At 35.5% G+C, this 16,555-nt stretch overlaps 1 protein-coding gene across 2 annotated transcripts in view; it reads left to right on the top strand.

Moving 5' to 3' along the window:
• Nucleotides 1-16,555, top strand: part of CRPPA (CDP-L-ribitol pyrophosphorylase A) — a 315,799-nt gene that overhangs the window by 125,294 nt on the left and 173,950 nt on the right. Inside the window, exons 7-9 of one of the 2 annotated variants that reach the window (XM_023732277.1) lie at nt 8,918-9,010; nt 9,478-9,570; nt 10,655-10,900. In XM_023732277.1, coding sequence (XP_023588045.1) covers nt 8,918-9,010; nt 9,478-9,570; nt 10,655-10,702 — 234 coding nt within the window. In that variant the 3' untranslated portion in view covers nt 10,703-10,900. Of the gene's footprint in view, nt 1-8,917; nt 9,011-9,477; nt 9,571-10,654; nt 10,901-16,555 lie in introns of those variants that run through there. The other variant, XM_004377417.2, reaches the window with a different exon arrangement.

The following is a 16,555-nucleotide window of genomic DNA, read 5'->3' as shown; positions in this document are numbered from 1 at the left end:
TGGACTCAGTCTGGTGGAGGCTGTGGTAGTTGTGGTCCATTAGTCCTTTGGACTAATCTTTCCCTTGTGTCTTTGGTTTTCTTCATTCTTCCTCGCTCCAGGTGGAGTGAGACCATTGGAGTATCTTAGTTGGCCACTCACAAGCTTTGAAGACTCCAGACACTACTCACCAAAGTAGAATGTAGAACATTTTCTTTATAAACTATGTTGTGCCAGTTGAGCTAGATGTTCCTGGAGACCATGGTCCCCATAACCCTGGGCCCAGTAATTCGGTCCCTCGGGGAGTTTGGATGTATCTCTGGAGCTTCTATAACCATGCCTTGGACAAGTTGTGCTGACTTCTCCAGTACTGTGTACTATCTTACCCTTCACCAAACTTACCACTTGTCTATTGTCTATTTAGTGCTTTTCCATCCCCACCCCTCACCTCCCTTGTAACCATCAAAGATTGTTTCTTTTCGTATGTAAACCTTTTCATGAGTTTTTATAGTAGTGGTCTCATACAATATTTGTCGTTTTGTGATTGACTTATTTCCCTCAGCATAATGCCTTCCAGATTCATCCATGTTGTGAGATGCTTCGTGGATTCATCATTGTTCTTTATTGTTGCATAGTATTCCATTGTGCATATGTACCACAGGTTGTTCATCCATTCATCTGTTGATGAGCACCTAGGTTGTTTCCATCTTTTTACTATTGTGAACAATGCTGCAAGGAACATGGATGTGTATATGTCTATTCTTGTGATGGCTCTTATTTCTCTAGGATATATTTCTAGGAGTGGGATTGCTGGATCAGATGGTGTTACTATGTCTAGCTTTTTAAGGAAGTGCCATATTGTTTTCTAAAATGATTGTACAATTTTGCATTCCCACCAGCAGTGCATAAGAGTTCCAATCTCCCTGGATCGTCTCTAACATTTGTTATTTTCTGTATTTTTGATTTGCGCCAGTAATGTAGGGGTGAGATGGTATCTCATTGTGGTTTTGATTTGCGTTTGTCTAATGGCTAGTGATCTTGAGCATTTCCTCATGTGTCTGTTAGCTGCTTGAATGTCTTCTTTGGTGATGTGTCTGTTCATATCCTTTGCCCATTTTGTAATTGGGTTATTTGTCTTTTTGTTGTAGAGGTGTTGGATTTTCTTGTAGATTTTAAAGATTAGAACTTTGTTGGATTTGTCATAGCCAAAATTTTTTTCCCAACTTATAGGTCCTCTTTTTTCTCTTTTGGTGAAGTCTTTTGATGAGTGTTTAATTTTTAGAAGATCCCAGTTATCTAGCTTGTCTTCTGGTGTTTGTGTATTGTTTGTTATGATTTGTATTATGTTAATGCCGTGTATTAGGTCCTCTAGCTTTCACTTTATTTTTCTTCTATGATCATTATAGTTTTTGGTTTTATATTTAGTTCTTTGATCCATTTTGAATTAGTTTTTGTGTACAGTGTGAAGAATGAGTCCTGTTTCATTTTTTTGCAGATTGACATCCAGTTTTGCCTGCACCATTTGTTAAAAAGACTGTCTTTTCCCCATTTGATGGACTCTGGGTCTTTGTCAAAGATCAGGTGATCATAGGTGATGGATTTACATCTGGGTTATCAATTGTGTTCCATTGATAAATGTGTCTGTCATTGTACCAGTACCAGGCTGTTTTGACTACTGTAGTTGTATAGTAGGTTCTGAGGTTAGGTAGCGTGAGTCCTCCTACTTTGTTTTTCTTCTTTAATAAGTGCTTTACTTATCCGGGGCCTCTTCCCTTTCTATAAAAAGTTAATGATTAGTTTTTCCATCTCTTGAAAGAATGCTGTTGGTGTTTAGATTGGGATTGCATTGTATTTGTAGATTGGTTTGGGTAGAATTGATATTTTCACAATGTTAAGTCTAGTTGTCCATGAGCATGGTATATTTTTTTCATTTCTGTAGGTCTCTTGTTTTCTTGCGGTAGTGTTTTGTGATTTTCTTTATACAGGTGTTTTATATCCCTGGTTAGATTTATTCCTAAATATTTTATTTTTTTAAGGGCTATTGTAAATGGTATTATTTTTCTGATTTCCTTTTTGTAGTTGTTTTTATTGGTGTATAGGAATCCAGCTGATTTTTGTATGTTTATCTTGTATCCTGCTACTCTGCTGAATTTTTCTGTTAGTTTCAGTAGTTTTCTTATAGAGTCTTTTGGGTTTTCTATGTATAGTATGATATCATCCATAAATAGGGACTGATTTACTTGTTCCTTACCAGTTTGGATGCCCTTTATTTCTTTTTCTTGACTTATTTGAGCCAGGTATTTTTCTGATGAGTAAACTGAATAACGGGGATTAAGTAATTTATCGAAGATCACTCAACTAGTATGTTCGAGAGCTAGATTCAAACCCGAGTCGTTTGGATTTAGGGTCCATGCTCTTAACTGCTAAAATGAGCTTAAAAGCTCTTTCTTAAAAAAAAAAAAAAAATTATAGTAAATGCTCAATATTAGGGTAACAAAAACCTCTAAAACTAATAACGATATAAATGTTAATTGGCAACTCAAAATTTGGAAGTAGAGAATACGACTTAAAGGAGCATGCCTAGTGAAGATTTCTAAAAAATTGGAGATGAAGAAACTGAGCATTTACCCTGTGACTGAAGATTAGAGTCTCCAGACAGCACCACAGGCTGAAGTGATTCCATTGATGCATTCAGTGACTGATGAGCTGATGCCCCTGCCCAGGCATTCAGGTGTTAACAGTCACAGCCACAGAAGATTCCTTGATACGAAGTATGGAAAGACTTTTAATTGTTAATGTCTCTACACAGTGGAAAGAAAATGCATCTGTCTATGACTTCCTTGTTTATACCTACATTAGTGCCATTGTTTGCATGGGAGGGAGGTGAAAAATGGGCTAATTCAAATGCAGAGATGATCTAGCCAATATGTTCTGTAAAAAGAGAATTGAATTTTCAGAAACACATTCTTGAGTCTGACTCATGGAACTTGAACCAGAGGTTTTCAGCTTTAGTAAAACCTTAATTCTTTTTGAAAAGGAAAGTATTTTTTGACAACCCATCTGCCTTCTTAATGCCCATGTTTTAAATGATGTTTTGAATATGCAGATGGTTGAATTTAGTTATTGCTAACTCTTTTCTAAATTTTTATTTGTTATGATATAAGGAAAGTATTTTTTTTTTTGTATGCTTCTTTAATTTTATTGAAGACATTGGAAAGTTGTTTTGAATTTTGTTTAAATGTTCTTTGAACCAAAATATTTATAGAACAAGAAGTTCTTTTAGCCAGCAGATTGTTTCATTTGTTGTGTTTGACTGTGGAAACATTAAGAATGACAGCAAAAGATGATGCCATAGAGCTGTTTCATAAACAACCTAATAGCATTGTCTAATGTGGTCTTTGTTTATGAAAGGTGTCAAAGAATCCTTTGCTATATTTAGGTAAAATCTAAGTTTCTTTACTCAAGCATAAAAAATACTGTTTGTTTTCTGGTTGAAGGAAAAGCAGTATGACTAAATAAAAGAATTAGACTTAACTGGAAACAATTATTAAAGGAGTTTCAATTTCAAAGAAAAAAGAATTACAGTTGGATTTTTGTGTGTGTCTTTTTAAAGAGGGTACAAATGCTAAAGCTTAATACTTTTTATAAAAATTTCTTGTGTGCATTGCTGTGTTAGTTGGCATTAGCTGATGCATAACTTCATCTTTTAGAGTTTTTAATTTATCAGATAATAACTGAGCAAATATATTTTAATAATAATGACAATAACAGCTAACATTATGTAGCCAGGCACTGTGCTTTACATATATCTCTGCCTCTATCTTATATTCTAAGACTTTATGTTATATTTATCTTCTAACTATTATTACTTAATTTTAAGAAGTATATAGTTTTAATAACCTATATTAAATCCTATTGAAAGTAATATGATCTGAAGTTGTCACTAGCAAGAATAAGCCCAGTGTTTGTAACAACAGATGAAATTGGCCTTAGAGTTGAAGAACATTTGCGTAGAGGAGTGGAGTTGGAGGGTTAGGATTTGTATAGATAGGATATACATAGATTATGGACAACTTTAATGCCAAATTGATTAGTTTAGATTTAATTTAATAGGAATTACATATATAGAAACACACATAATATACTTGTAATACATATGTGTGTGTAAAACTTCATGTATTAGAAAAACAAAGCTCTGTTTTAGGAATACTAATATTAAAATATTCTTAATGCTTACCTTTTTTTTAAGAGTGTACAATATACAAGTAAGGCAAAATAATTCCTTAAAATATTTAAAAATAATAGTGACAACCAGGCATATATGGTACTGTATATGATACAGTGAAGACCATTTATAAAATCTCCCTCCTCCAATGTTTAAAAAAAAAAGAACCAAAAATAGTAAATCGAGCAAACAAAATTATTAACAGCAACCAAACAAAGGAACTGACTCATCATGTTTTCTAAACCCCACCATGGATCTCCCAGACGTCATAGTGATGCAAAAGGCGATTCATTAAATTCAGATAATTCTTGTATTTTCCACTTAGAGAGAAGCAGATTGGGGTTGAAATAAAGGCCAATGGAAAGTCAGAGAATATCTCTCAAGAATAGAAAACCCCACAATTCTCCGTGGCATCTCAGCAGAGGCAGAAAAGCTATAAATGCCTATTATTTTTTAACTCTCTAACTCTTAGAAAAATGCTAGGAAACACTACAATTCATACTAAAAGTGAATAATCATAGCACACACAAACCAGGTTAAATATTTCTGGAAGAAATCTCAAGAGTCCCCTCACACCCACCAAAAAATATCCTTGTACCTTTTTGTTGTACAGAAGAACTCAGTAAGAATCTCAGTCTAGGAAGATGAAAACTCAAATGATGACATTGCAAGACATGAATAAAATGAGTAAGGGAACAAATTAAGAATAGAGCAGCACTATTATAGAACTAATTAATGCATTAGAAATAGAAACACAATACAATGAACGTCAGGCTGCATTCGTCCTTTTCTCCTATCAGCTAACTGCATGTATTATTCCCAGACAATTATCTGGAAATGATGCTTATCCAATGTTCAGGGCAATTATTTTTAGGTAGCTGTATTTTTGAGTGAGTTCTTAAGCTTTTTTTTTTTTTTTTTTGTATTTTAACTTTTCCACGTTAATTTTAAGAAGATAAATACTTTTCTCGAACCAAGACATTTTTCTTAAAAGAACTATGTTGGCAAATTTTGTTAAGCATTTGCTGGTGATAAAAAGATGAGTACACTACTCATCCTGTCCTCAAGAATCCATACTCTGTCCTCAAAAATTTAACCTATTTTTTTAAAATACTTAAAGCTAAATCAGAATATCCTTCGTGTTCTCATCCTAGACCTTTATGTATGTGCAAAAGGAATTTTAAAGTAAGTTATTTCATGGATTCAAAATACACTCCTACACACATTTGTTGAAGTTAAGATCTGATGATGTGTTTCCCTTATTTTATGTCTGTCAAGTCAGAAACTGAGCAGGGTCTAAGATTTTAACCTACTTGCAAGCAAGCAAGTTAGCTGGACAGTTTTCTAGATATCAACAGAAGACAGGAGACTCCTGGGTCAGAGAAAAAAAAAAGACAATTTATTGCTCACAGCAATAGCACTAGCCAGAGTAACAACGTAGCACTGGTTTTCCAAACTGCAACTCCCACAGGAAGATGAAATTAAGGCAACGTGTTGCCAGATAGTGGGGTCTTTAAAGGAGAGGATTCTTGTTATTAGAAGCCCAGGTCTTATATAGGGTCTATTGGCAAATCTGCCCATCCTCCCCTCAGGAGAGAGACATTATTTTTATTTCTCTGGAGTGTCATGCAAGTCTGCTTCAGGGAAATGAGCGTCTCTATCTTTGTTGTTTTTGTTGTTGTTAGGTGCCTTCAAGTTGGTTCTGACTCATAATGACCCTAGGTATAACACTGTTCAGTCCTGCACCATCCTCACAATCGTTGCTATGTTTGAGCCATTGTTGCAGCCACTGTGTCAATCCATCTCGTTGAGGGTCTTCCTCTTTTTCACTGACTCTCTACTTTCCCAAGTCCTTCACCAGGGACTGTTCCCTCCTGATAACATGTCCAAAGTATGTGAGACAAAGTCTTGCCATCCTTTCTTCTAAGGAGCATGCTGATTGTACTTCTTCCAAGACAGATTTGTTTGTTCTTCTAGCTGTCCATGGTGTATTAAATATTCTTCTATCTTAACTTTCTGGAATATAAGCAAATCTGCTCTAGCAAGAGACATATACATTTTTCGAAATCTGCCTGCTATACAAACATCCTTAAAAGACAGTCTGGAGCAAATTAACTGTTAATGCCTTTGAAAATATGTGGATATATGAGAGACTCATGGAATATTGTTTTCCTGCAATACCGAGAAGTAACTTCTTGAACAAAATGAATGTTGTACAGCAGAGATCTGATTTCTTCTCTCTTTTAGTGTTAATACATGACTGACGACTATGGAAGTTTTTTGTATGTCTGTTTCTTTTAAATAATGTTGTCTTTGAACTTTGTGCTTGATCAGTTTTAAACTGAAATACAATTCTTAAAATTCATGAGCCAACTAATTTCTATAGAAAACCTAAGACCTCAAAATTTTTACTTCCTGCCCTCATTCTCAAATATTTCATCAAAATTATATACAAATTAAGTTACTGGATAGATAATACCCTTAAAATTGCAGAGTTTGATGTTTTACTTAGAAACAAAAATTGCATTCTAGATTTATAAATTGTATAGCATTCTAAATGTAATGCCATAGATTTGCCAACACTCAACTGAAATGTGAAATCCTTGGAATTATTATGGAATAGATACCATTATAGTAGTCACTCCGTTTAGTAATTCTTAAGTTTTTGTTTACGCTGTTATAATAAAAAAATGGAAGTTAATTAGAATATTAAACTATATGGAATGAAAACTTTATTAGGAAAGTTTGTGCAATATATGTAGTTTTCTTTCTTAATCTACTCTAGTACTATTTTTAGCAATAATCTACTTTGACAGTATCTTTTTCATCTCTTCTTTTGTCTTATTGCCCCAGTTTAAGTCTCCTTTCACTCTCACTTATATGATTGTGATAATTCCTTATTACTTTCCCTGCTTCTAGTTATTCCAGGTTCAATGAAATTTAATCTCTTTGACTATAGTATTTAAAGTGCTTCCAGAATCCTCCAACAATCCTTGTTTAACTTAATTTTCTGATTTTATTCCTTCACCATTCGTTGTGTAGATAAACTAGACTACTTGCTTGTTCCTGAGTATATCCCATGTCTTTTCTACATTTTTCTCCTATCTAAAACGATTTCCTATAATCTTGCTTGTTAAAATTATACTCATTATTCATGGCCTAGTTCAAATGTCTTTTTCTCAGTAGCCTAATAAGCTTCTAATTAGTATTTTTTTCCAACAGTTTCTACATGTACCATTTAGTGGCACTGATTACATTCTTCGGCTTATGCAACCATTCTCACCCTCCTTTTTTGAGTTGTTTCTCCCTCATTAACATTCACTGTCCCCTAAGGTTCCTATCTAATCTTTCAAGTCACTGTTGTCAATTTGATACCAGATAGATAGTTCTTAAAAGAGCATAATGCTCAAAACAGACATATTTTACTAGTTAAGCTAAACTATTATTTGGTTTTAAGAAGACTGCAGAGATATTTTTGGTTTACGGTTTAAAGATTATCTCAAGCTAATAGTATCAAGAGTTAAGCCAAACTTCATGGCTCTAGGAGTCTGGAGTCCATGATAATTTGACATTCTGTTCTGTATTTTCCTCCATTTGATCAGGATTCTTCTATAGAATCTTTGATCAAAATGTTCGGTAATGGTAGCCTGACACCATCCAGTTCTCCTGGTCTCATGGCAAAGGAGGCATTACCAACACATTCCGTATCCTCCTAATCTTGATGGTCCTTCTTCCTCTGTTGTTCCAGGTGAATAGAGACAAGTTGTTGTGCCTTGGATGGCTGCTTGCAAGCTTTTAAGACCCCAGGCACTATGCAGTGAACTAGGAGGTAGAACAGAAGCACTAAACATGTTATTAGTCCAGTTAACTGGGATGTCCCATGAAACCATGATCTTCAACCTCCAAACCAAGAAACCAAATCCCATGAGGTTTTGGGTGTACATAAGCAGCCTCAGCAGCTATTCTTTTTGTTGTCATTGTTGTAAATATATTTATCACATAGCTTTTGCCAGCTTAACTTTTTACAGGTGTACACCTTACTGACAGCATTTACAGTAATTGACTGTGCAACTCTACTGTTAATCAATGCAATATTTCCATCACCACTAACCCCCCCTTTTCCCCTGTATCCTGCCCCCCAGTAGCCCCTAATAAACTTTGTTATCTATACACTTGCTTTTTATGTAAGTGAGGTCATACAATATTGGTCCTTTTGTGATTGATTTATTTCACTCAGCAAAATATCTTCCAGCTCCATCCATATTGTAGCATTATCAAGACTTTGGAGCTCTGGTAGCTCAGAGATTAATAGCTTGGCTGCTAAACAAAAGGTTGGCAGTTAGAATCCACCTGCTGCTCCATGGAAGCCCTATGGGGCACTTCTACTCTGTCCTATAGAGTCGCTGTGAGTCGGAATCAACTCAACAGCAACAGATTACCAAGACTTCATTTCTCCTACTGGCTGAGTAGTATTCCATTGTACATATGTACCACATTTTGTTATCCATTCAGCTGCTGATGAGCATTTAGGTTGTTTCCACCTTTTGGTTATTGTGAATAGTGCTGCAGTGAACTTAGTTTATTTTTATATATGGCACTTGGCTCTCTGTGCTTCTCCTACAGCAATTATGTGCTCCTTTGTAACGGAATTGTTTGTATTCATGTTTGTTTATCAAGTTTGTAACCTTCCTTCCTATTATTTTTTCTCCCTAGCAAGTAAATGTCACATCTAGGCCACTGTGTCATGCTGGCAGAGATCTTCAGCAAATCATCTTAGAACAATGCTACAATTTTGTTTGTGTAAATGTAAGTAGTAAATACAAATGATTGAAAGCACTTAATGATCTATATAAATGTAAGGTGGAAGAGAACTAAATTTTTCTTGATTCTTTAAAGTTTGAAATCAAGATTTTGATAACTGAGTTTTGTTATTCATTATATATTTGAAAATTTTATTTTTTGAAATAGTGAAAAGATTTTTTTAACAAGCTAGCTTTCATAATGATGAGATGATGTCTCTTTAGATAGTATTTTCAATTTTATCTTTTTACCTGGTATAAAGCAGATAATATGACAGAGGTCTGAAATAACCAATAGTTCAAATTTTGATATGTATTACCATATGGATACCCTCTAAAATGGTTTAAATAATTAAAAATTAAGCTTTGATAAATATTTTTACTTTATGTAAAATCTTCCCATTTTCCTCCTTGAGTTAAGTTTTAAATCCATTAAGAACTTCTTCACTTTCTTTTATTTTTTTGGTCATTCAGGTTATGAACTTTGATTTTCAAGAAACTCAGAAGTTACTGGGTATGCTCGAAGAGAGTCGTCTTTCCATTTTATACCCTGTTGTTGTTGTTTCGGTAAGAGAATGAATGCAGATTTTTCTCATTAAATTTATGCTTCCTTCCTTGTAACTCATGGTGTCTATTTAAGAATATTTTATCAAATTGAGAACATCACCCAAATTCTAAAGAAGAAGTTCTTCTTTTCTTTGTGTATGCTTGAGCTTACTCTCTTGCTATGATTGCCTGCCCTCATTGCTGTAATCATTTGGCTAAACTGATAGGGTTGGAAAACAATTTAATTCAACCTAGCAACCAATTTCATTTCTTTTCCTTCATTGAAATCACAGCTTTTATAGTCGTTTACATAGTGTGAAAAGAGTTTTGTTTAGCATAGTAACCAAAAAAAACCCAAACCCATTGCCATCAAGTTGATTCCAACTCATAGCAACCCTATAGGACCGAGCAGATTTGCCTGGTAGGGTATCCAAGGAGTGGCTGGTAGATTTGAACTGTTGACCTTTTGGTTAGCAGCTGAGTTCTTAACCACTGCCCTACCAGGGCCCCATTTTGCATATTACAGGATGCCAGTAAGGAAGAAATCCAGACGTTAAAGAAATATAAGGAAAAGAATCTGATGAAAGGAAATTTATTGTTGGGTTGTTTCATCTTCTCTGTTCCATGAACAGCAAAGGAGAGCAATCAACAGATTAAACAGAATTAGTAGAATGATGCATAAAAATTTTGAAGAGGTATTTTCTGTGAAAGATTAAAAGTTGGTTTGGTGAAAAATTTACTTGATTGGCCTATCAAATTGTATGGTGGAGAGAAATATCTGAAAGCAAAGCCAAGAAGGATCAGAATCCGAGGCCATGCCAGTCAACTGGCTGAGGAGCTGATTGTGTAGTCTGTAGCATTTTGCTGTAGGAAAGCGTTCAAAACATTAAGAAAGTGTTTAGCACTTGCTGAGTTTCGAAAGCTCAGGCCTATGCCATGGTTTGGGAATTTAATTCTTGTTAGGTAAGGTAACTGATACAGAATAAAGATAACTTGCACTGTAAATAAGTAACTCTGACTTGAGCAATGCAAGTAGGAACAAATTAACAATTGAGGGAGGTTTAATTATTTCACTGGCCCATTGTATTTGATTGTATTCCCTAAGGGTAGGTTCCATGCTAGTCTGGGAAACCCAAAGCCTACATGTGACTGATTTTCACAGAGATGGAGAGACTTGCATTGAGGCTTTTAGGAACATTATAGAATGTACCTGATGCTGGGAAGACTCGCAGGCTCTGTAGGATAGAGGTGAGTTAAAAATTCTGTGTTGGCCCTTTACACCTCTCTCTGTGTTTGCTTTCTTGGGCATCTCATTCACACCATGATCCCAGACATTGTTCCCCAAAGCCGGTGTAGTATAGTGAAAAGAGTAACGGTTTTGAAATTAGAATACCTTGTTTAGTTGGCGAAGTTACTTAACTCCTCAGAGACTTGGTTTCCTCATTTTAGAAACAAGGCTAATAACTCTATTTCCTAAAGTTGTTGTAAGAATTAAAATGAATGAATGTAAATTGTATAGTACAGTGCAGGGCCCTTGGCCTACGGGTACTGTTAGTTTGTTTTTATTAATCTAGCTCCTTTTCTTTCCACTGTGGATGGGATGATTGAAGTTCACTTCCGCTGCCCTAATGTGATACCGAGCTTTAGCCTCATGTTTATCAACCTTCTATTAGGAACTTCTATTTAAGTATCTCACTATCTTCTCAAACTCAGCCTATCAGATCTATCACAAAAGCACATTCCGTGTGAGTTGACATCATCTCTTAGTGGTGACACAGTTGTGGCGGGCATATATGCTGGAATCTGTGTCATCTTTGATTTTTCCTTTTTCCTTTCTCCCTCTGCCTGTCTCCACAAAATTCACACACATCCAACTAGTTTTTAAATTGTTAGTTTTTCTTTTTCATTGGTGCGGTTATTTCTTAAACCGAGACCCTTGTATTGTTTCCATAAATATTTGAATTTAATTTTCTGTTGGCTACTCTTGAGTTCCATTTCATATTTTTCAGTAACTTTACTAGAATTTTTTGGCTATCTATGTTCCATATGAAACTAAAGAAAAGATGGACAATCCTCTAGTTAGAGTGGAAACATCATCCAAAACTAGTTTGAGAGCAGCATTTTAAGTACGTACACATTAAAATGTTTATTTTAAATTGGAGGGTTGTCACTCCGCATTTAATATTTGTACAACTATTATTTTCTCATTGCATATGAAGATTCTATGTGGTGATATTAAGATTAATATTAAACTTAATAGGAAAATGTCATTCAATATAGCTAGAATCTATATCATTAGAATGGAGCAAATCACTGGAAAGGCTGTGTAAAGAATGCTGGCTTCTTGGATGGAGAGGAGAGTGAATATAATCTGGATTTCTTAATTGTCATACAAATATGAACATGGTTGATCAAGCTTCATCCTTTTTTATTCTGATACCAATTTCCCTGAAAATGGCCTAAAGGAAAGCAATCTCTCCAATTTAGTTTTCCTGTTGCTGAAAATTTGGCATAGACATTTAAAGATTCTTCAGATTAATAGATGTTTGGAAATTACTTTAATACTATGTAAAACCAAGTGTAAACCTTCAAAAAACACCGTTCCAGGCCCGAAAAGTCAAATAGAGAGTCTAATTCATTTGGATCTGACATGATTCCTGCAAAACATTCTTTGGAACTAACATCAGATGAAAGAGTGGATAATATATTATTATTTCAATTTTATTTTCTCAGTGAGCATAACTGGTGAATATAATAGGCATCAAATAAATTGTTAATCATTATCATTGAGAAGAAATCAGCAATAAATAGAAGTTCAAAATTTAAAAATAAAGCAAACTTCAATTTTATTTGATAAAAGTTTGTCACTTTTTCCACAACAAAATAATTTTGCTATAATTATCTGAATCATCAAAAAGAACATTTCAAGATCTATTCTGAAATACAGTGTTGTCAGTGATGGGAAAATATCCATACGCCTACAAGGAAGGCTGGTTAATACAACTGTTATCAAAATTATGCACCAACCACTAATGCCAAAGATGAAAAATTAAAGATTTTTACCAGCTTCTGTAGTCTGAAATTGATCAAATATGCAATCAAGATGCATTGATAATTACTAGTGATTAGAATGTGAAAGTTGGAAACAAAGAAGGATCAATAGTTGGAAAATATGGCCATGGTGATAGAAACAACACCAGAGATTGCATGAGAGAATTTTGCAAGACCAATGACTTATTCATTACAAATATGTTTCTTCAACAACATAAATGATGACTATATATGTGGACCTTGCCGGGTGGAATATATGGGAATCAAATTGACTATATCTTTGGAAACAGATGATGGAGAAGCTCAATATCATCAGTCAGAACAAGGCCGGGGGCAAACTATGGAACAGACCATCAATTGCTTATATCCAAGTTCAAGTTGAAGCTGAAGAAAATTAAAACAAGTCCACAAGAGCCAAAGTACAACCTTGAGTCTCTCTGACCTGAATTTAGAGATCATCTCAAGAACAGATATGGCACATTGAACACTAATGACCAAAGACCAGAAGAACTGTGGGATGACATAAAGGATATATGTGAAGAAAGCAAAAGGTAAATAAAAAGACAGGAAAAAAAGAAAAGACCAAAATGAATGTCAGAAGAGACTCTGAAACTCACTCTTGAACACAGAGTAATTGAAATGAATGGAAGAAAGAATGAAGTAAAAGAACTGAATAGTAGATTTCAAAGGGCGGCTCTAGAAAAGAAGTACTATAATGAAGTATACAAAGACCTGGAGTTAGAAAAACAGATGGGAAGAACACGCTTGGTATTTCGCAAGCTGGAAGAACTGAAGAAAAAAAGTCAAGCTTCGAGTTGCAATATTGAGGATTCTATGGGCAAAATAGAGGAGCCCTGGTGGCACAGTGGTTAAGCAGTCGGCTGCTCACTGAACCCACCAGCTGCTCCGAGTGAGAAAGATGTGGCAGTCTGCTTCTGTAAAGATTTACAGCCTTAGAAACCCTTGGCGGTTCTACTGTGTCCTGTAGGGTCACTATGAGTCAGAATCTACTTGATGGCAGTAGGTTTATGGGCAAAAAACTGAACGATGCAGGAAGCATCAAAAGAAGGTGGAAGGAATTCACAGAGTCACTGTACAAAAAAGAATTGGTTGATGTTCAGTCATTTCAGGAGGTAGCATCTGATCAAGAACTGATGGTACTGGAGGAAAAAGTCCAAACTGCACCCAAGGCATTGGTAAAAAACACGGCTCCAGGAGTTGACGGAATACCAAGCAAGATGCTTTAACAAACAAATGCCACATGGGAAGTGTTCACTCAGCTATGCCAAGAAATTTGGAAGACAGTTACCTAGCCAACCAACTGGAAGATATCCATATTTGTGTCCATTCCAAAGAAAAGTGATCCAACAGAATGTGGAAATTATTGAACAATATATTAATATCACACACAAGTAGAATTTTGACGAATAGCATTCAAAAGTGGTTGCAGCTGTACATTGACAGGGAACTGCCAGAAATTCAAGTCGGATTCAGAAGAGGATGTGGAATGAGAGATATCATTGCTGATGTCAGATGGATCCTGGCTGAAAGCACTGAATACCAGAAAGATGTTTACCTGTGTTTTATTGACTATGCAAAGGCTTTCGAGTGTGTGGATCACAACAAATTATGGAAAGCATTATGAAGAATGGGAATTCCAGAACACTTAATTGTGCTCATGAGGTACCTGTACATAGACAGGTACCAAGAGGTAGTTGTTCAAACAGAACTAGGGGATACTGCATGGTTTAAAATCAGGAAAGCTGTTGTCAGAGTTGTATCCTTCTACCATACTTATTCAATCTGTATGCTGAGCAAATAATCCAAAAAGTTGGACTATATGAAGAACAACATGGCGTCAGGATTGAAGGAGGACTCATTAACAACCAGCAGGATGCAGATGACACAACTTTGCTTGCTGAAAGCAAAGAGGACTTAAAGAACTTACTGATGAAGATAAAAGACTACAGCCTTCAGTGTGGATTACACCACAACATAAAGAAAACAAAAATCCTCACAACGGAACCAATAAGCAACAGCATGATAAATGGAGAAAATATTGAAATTAACGAGGATTCCATTTTACTTGGATTCACAATCAACACGCATGGAAGCAACAGTCCAGAAATCAAGCAACATATTATATTGGGTAATTATGCTAAAAAGGACCTTTTTTAAAATGTTAAAAAGCAAAGATGTGACTTTGAGGACTAAGGTGCACCTGACCCAAGCCATGGTATTTTCAGTCGCCTCACGTGCATGGGAAAGCTGGACAGTGAATAAGGAAGACTGAAGCAAAACTGATGCCTTTGAATTATGGTGTTGGTGAAGAATATCGAATATATGAGGAAATCTGTCTTAGAAGAATACAACCAGAATGCTCCTTAGAAGCGAGGATGGTAAGACTTCATCTTACATATTTTGGGCGTGTTATCATGAGGGACCAATCCCTGGAAAAGGACATCATGCTTGGTAAGGTAGAGAGTTAGGGAAAAAGAGGAAGGCTTTTATCAAAATGGATTAACACAATGTGTGCAAAAATGGATTCAAACATAGCAAGGATTATGAGGAAGGCGCTGGACCAGGCAGTGTTTTGTTCTGTTATACATAAGGTCGCTGCGATGGTTATGTTATCTCAGCTTGGCTAAGCTATGATCCTCTGTGGTTTGGCAGACACTGGACTGATTGCTTTTCCATAATGTAATATAATGTAATCACTGCCATGATGAGTACCAATACAATGTAATCATCTCCAAGATGAGATTTGATATGAGCAGCCAGTCAGTTGAAAGGATTGTTTCCTTGGGGGTTTGGCCTGCCTCAGGTATATAAATGGATGTTCCAGCAAGGCTCACTCTCTCTCAGGATCCTGCATCTTACTCTTCATCCTCTGACCTCTGGTTCTTGGGGCGTGAGCCATCAGCCTGCCACATGACCTGCAGATCTTGGGATTTGCCAACTCCCACAACCCTGTGAGCCAGCAGCCTTCCACCTGACCTGCCAATTTTGGACTCCTTAGCCCCTGGAACCCTGCGAGTCACGAGAAGCCTCCAGCCTGATGCTTGACCTACAGAAAGATATGAATTGAATTTACTTTAAGAAAAAACATATATTACTAAATGGAATTTTAATGCTTTGAAAACCATAAAAAAAAACCCTTCAAAGTGCCTAATTTAGTTCTAGTTATAGGAAGTAGTTTATTGACATAACAGATCGGAATATGTGATCTTTAAAATACTTCAAAATGTTTAATATTTGAACATGTCAGCAAATAAAAAAATAAAAAACCACCATCCATTGACACTTGATACTTTCACATCTGGGGAAACTGTCACTAAGATGTAAATTGTTTGCAGAAGGTTCCACAGCTAACCATGGCAGAGCGAGGAACAGAATCAATCCAATGTGCAGTGTACCATATACACTTGCTACTTTTATGCTTTCATGAATGTGTTGAATCATAAGAAAGAAAAAGATTAAAAGCATACATATACACACATATATGTATTTAATATTCCATCCTAATAAAGAACAAGTGACAACTGGAAAAACATAGTGGTTCCTTTTTTACGGCTTATGTCTTCTTACTTTAGCTTCACATGGTATTAAGTAAGCCTTTCCTGAATTTAAGTAATGAAAATCTATGTTTCTGTTAAATTTCTTATGTGTTTCCAGACATGGATCTTTGTCACCTTTTTCTTAACTGCTTTTCCTATTCATTTTCTCCTGCTGACCCTATTATTAGACTAAGAAAATGTGTTTTCAAGGCCTAAATTCTTATAAAACAAACAAAAGAGAGCTGTCTGTTTTAATTCTCACTGCCTCCATATAGGGTTTAGTTTTTATAATCTACGTTTCAGTCCCTAGTTTACTGGTACTTATTTTCAAATGGATATAGTGCGCGTGTGTGTGTGTGTGTGTGTGTGTGTGTGTGTGTGTGTGTGTGTGTGTGTGT

Source organism: Trichechus manatus, unplaced genomic scaffold (genome assembly GCF_000243295.1).
Source record: "Trichechus manatus latirostris isolate Lorelei unplaced genomic scaffold, TriManLat1.0 scaffold00050, whole genome shotgun sequence".
NCBI classification, from domain to species: Eukaryota; Metazoa; Chordata; class Mammalia; order Sirenia; family Trichechidae; genus Trichechus; species Trichechus manatus.
The sequence above is the reverse complement of the archived record's forward strand: the minus strand, read 5'-3'. Positions and strand labels throughout refer to the sequence as shown.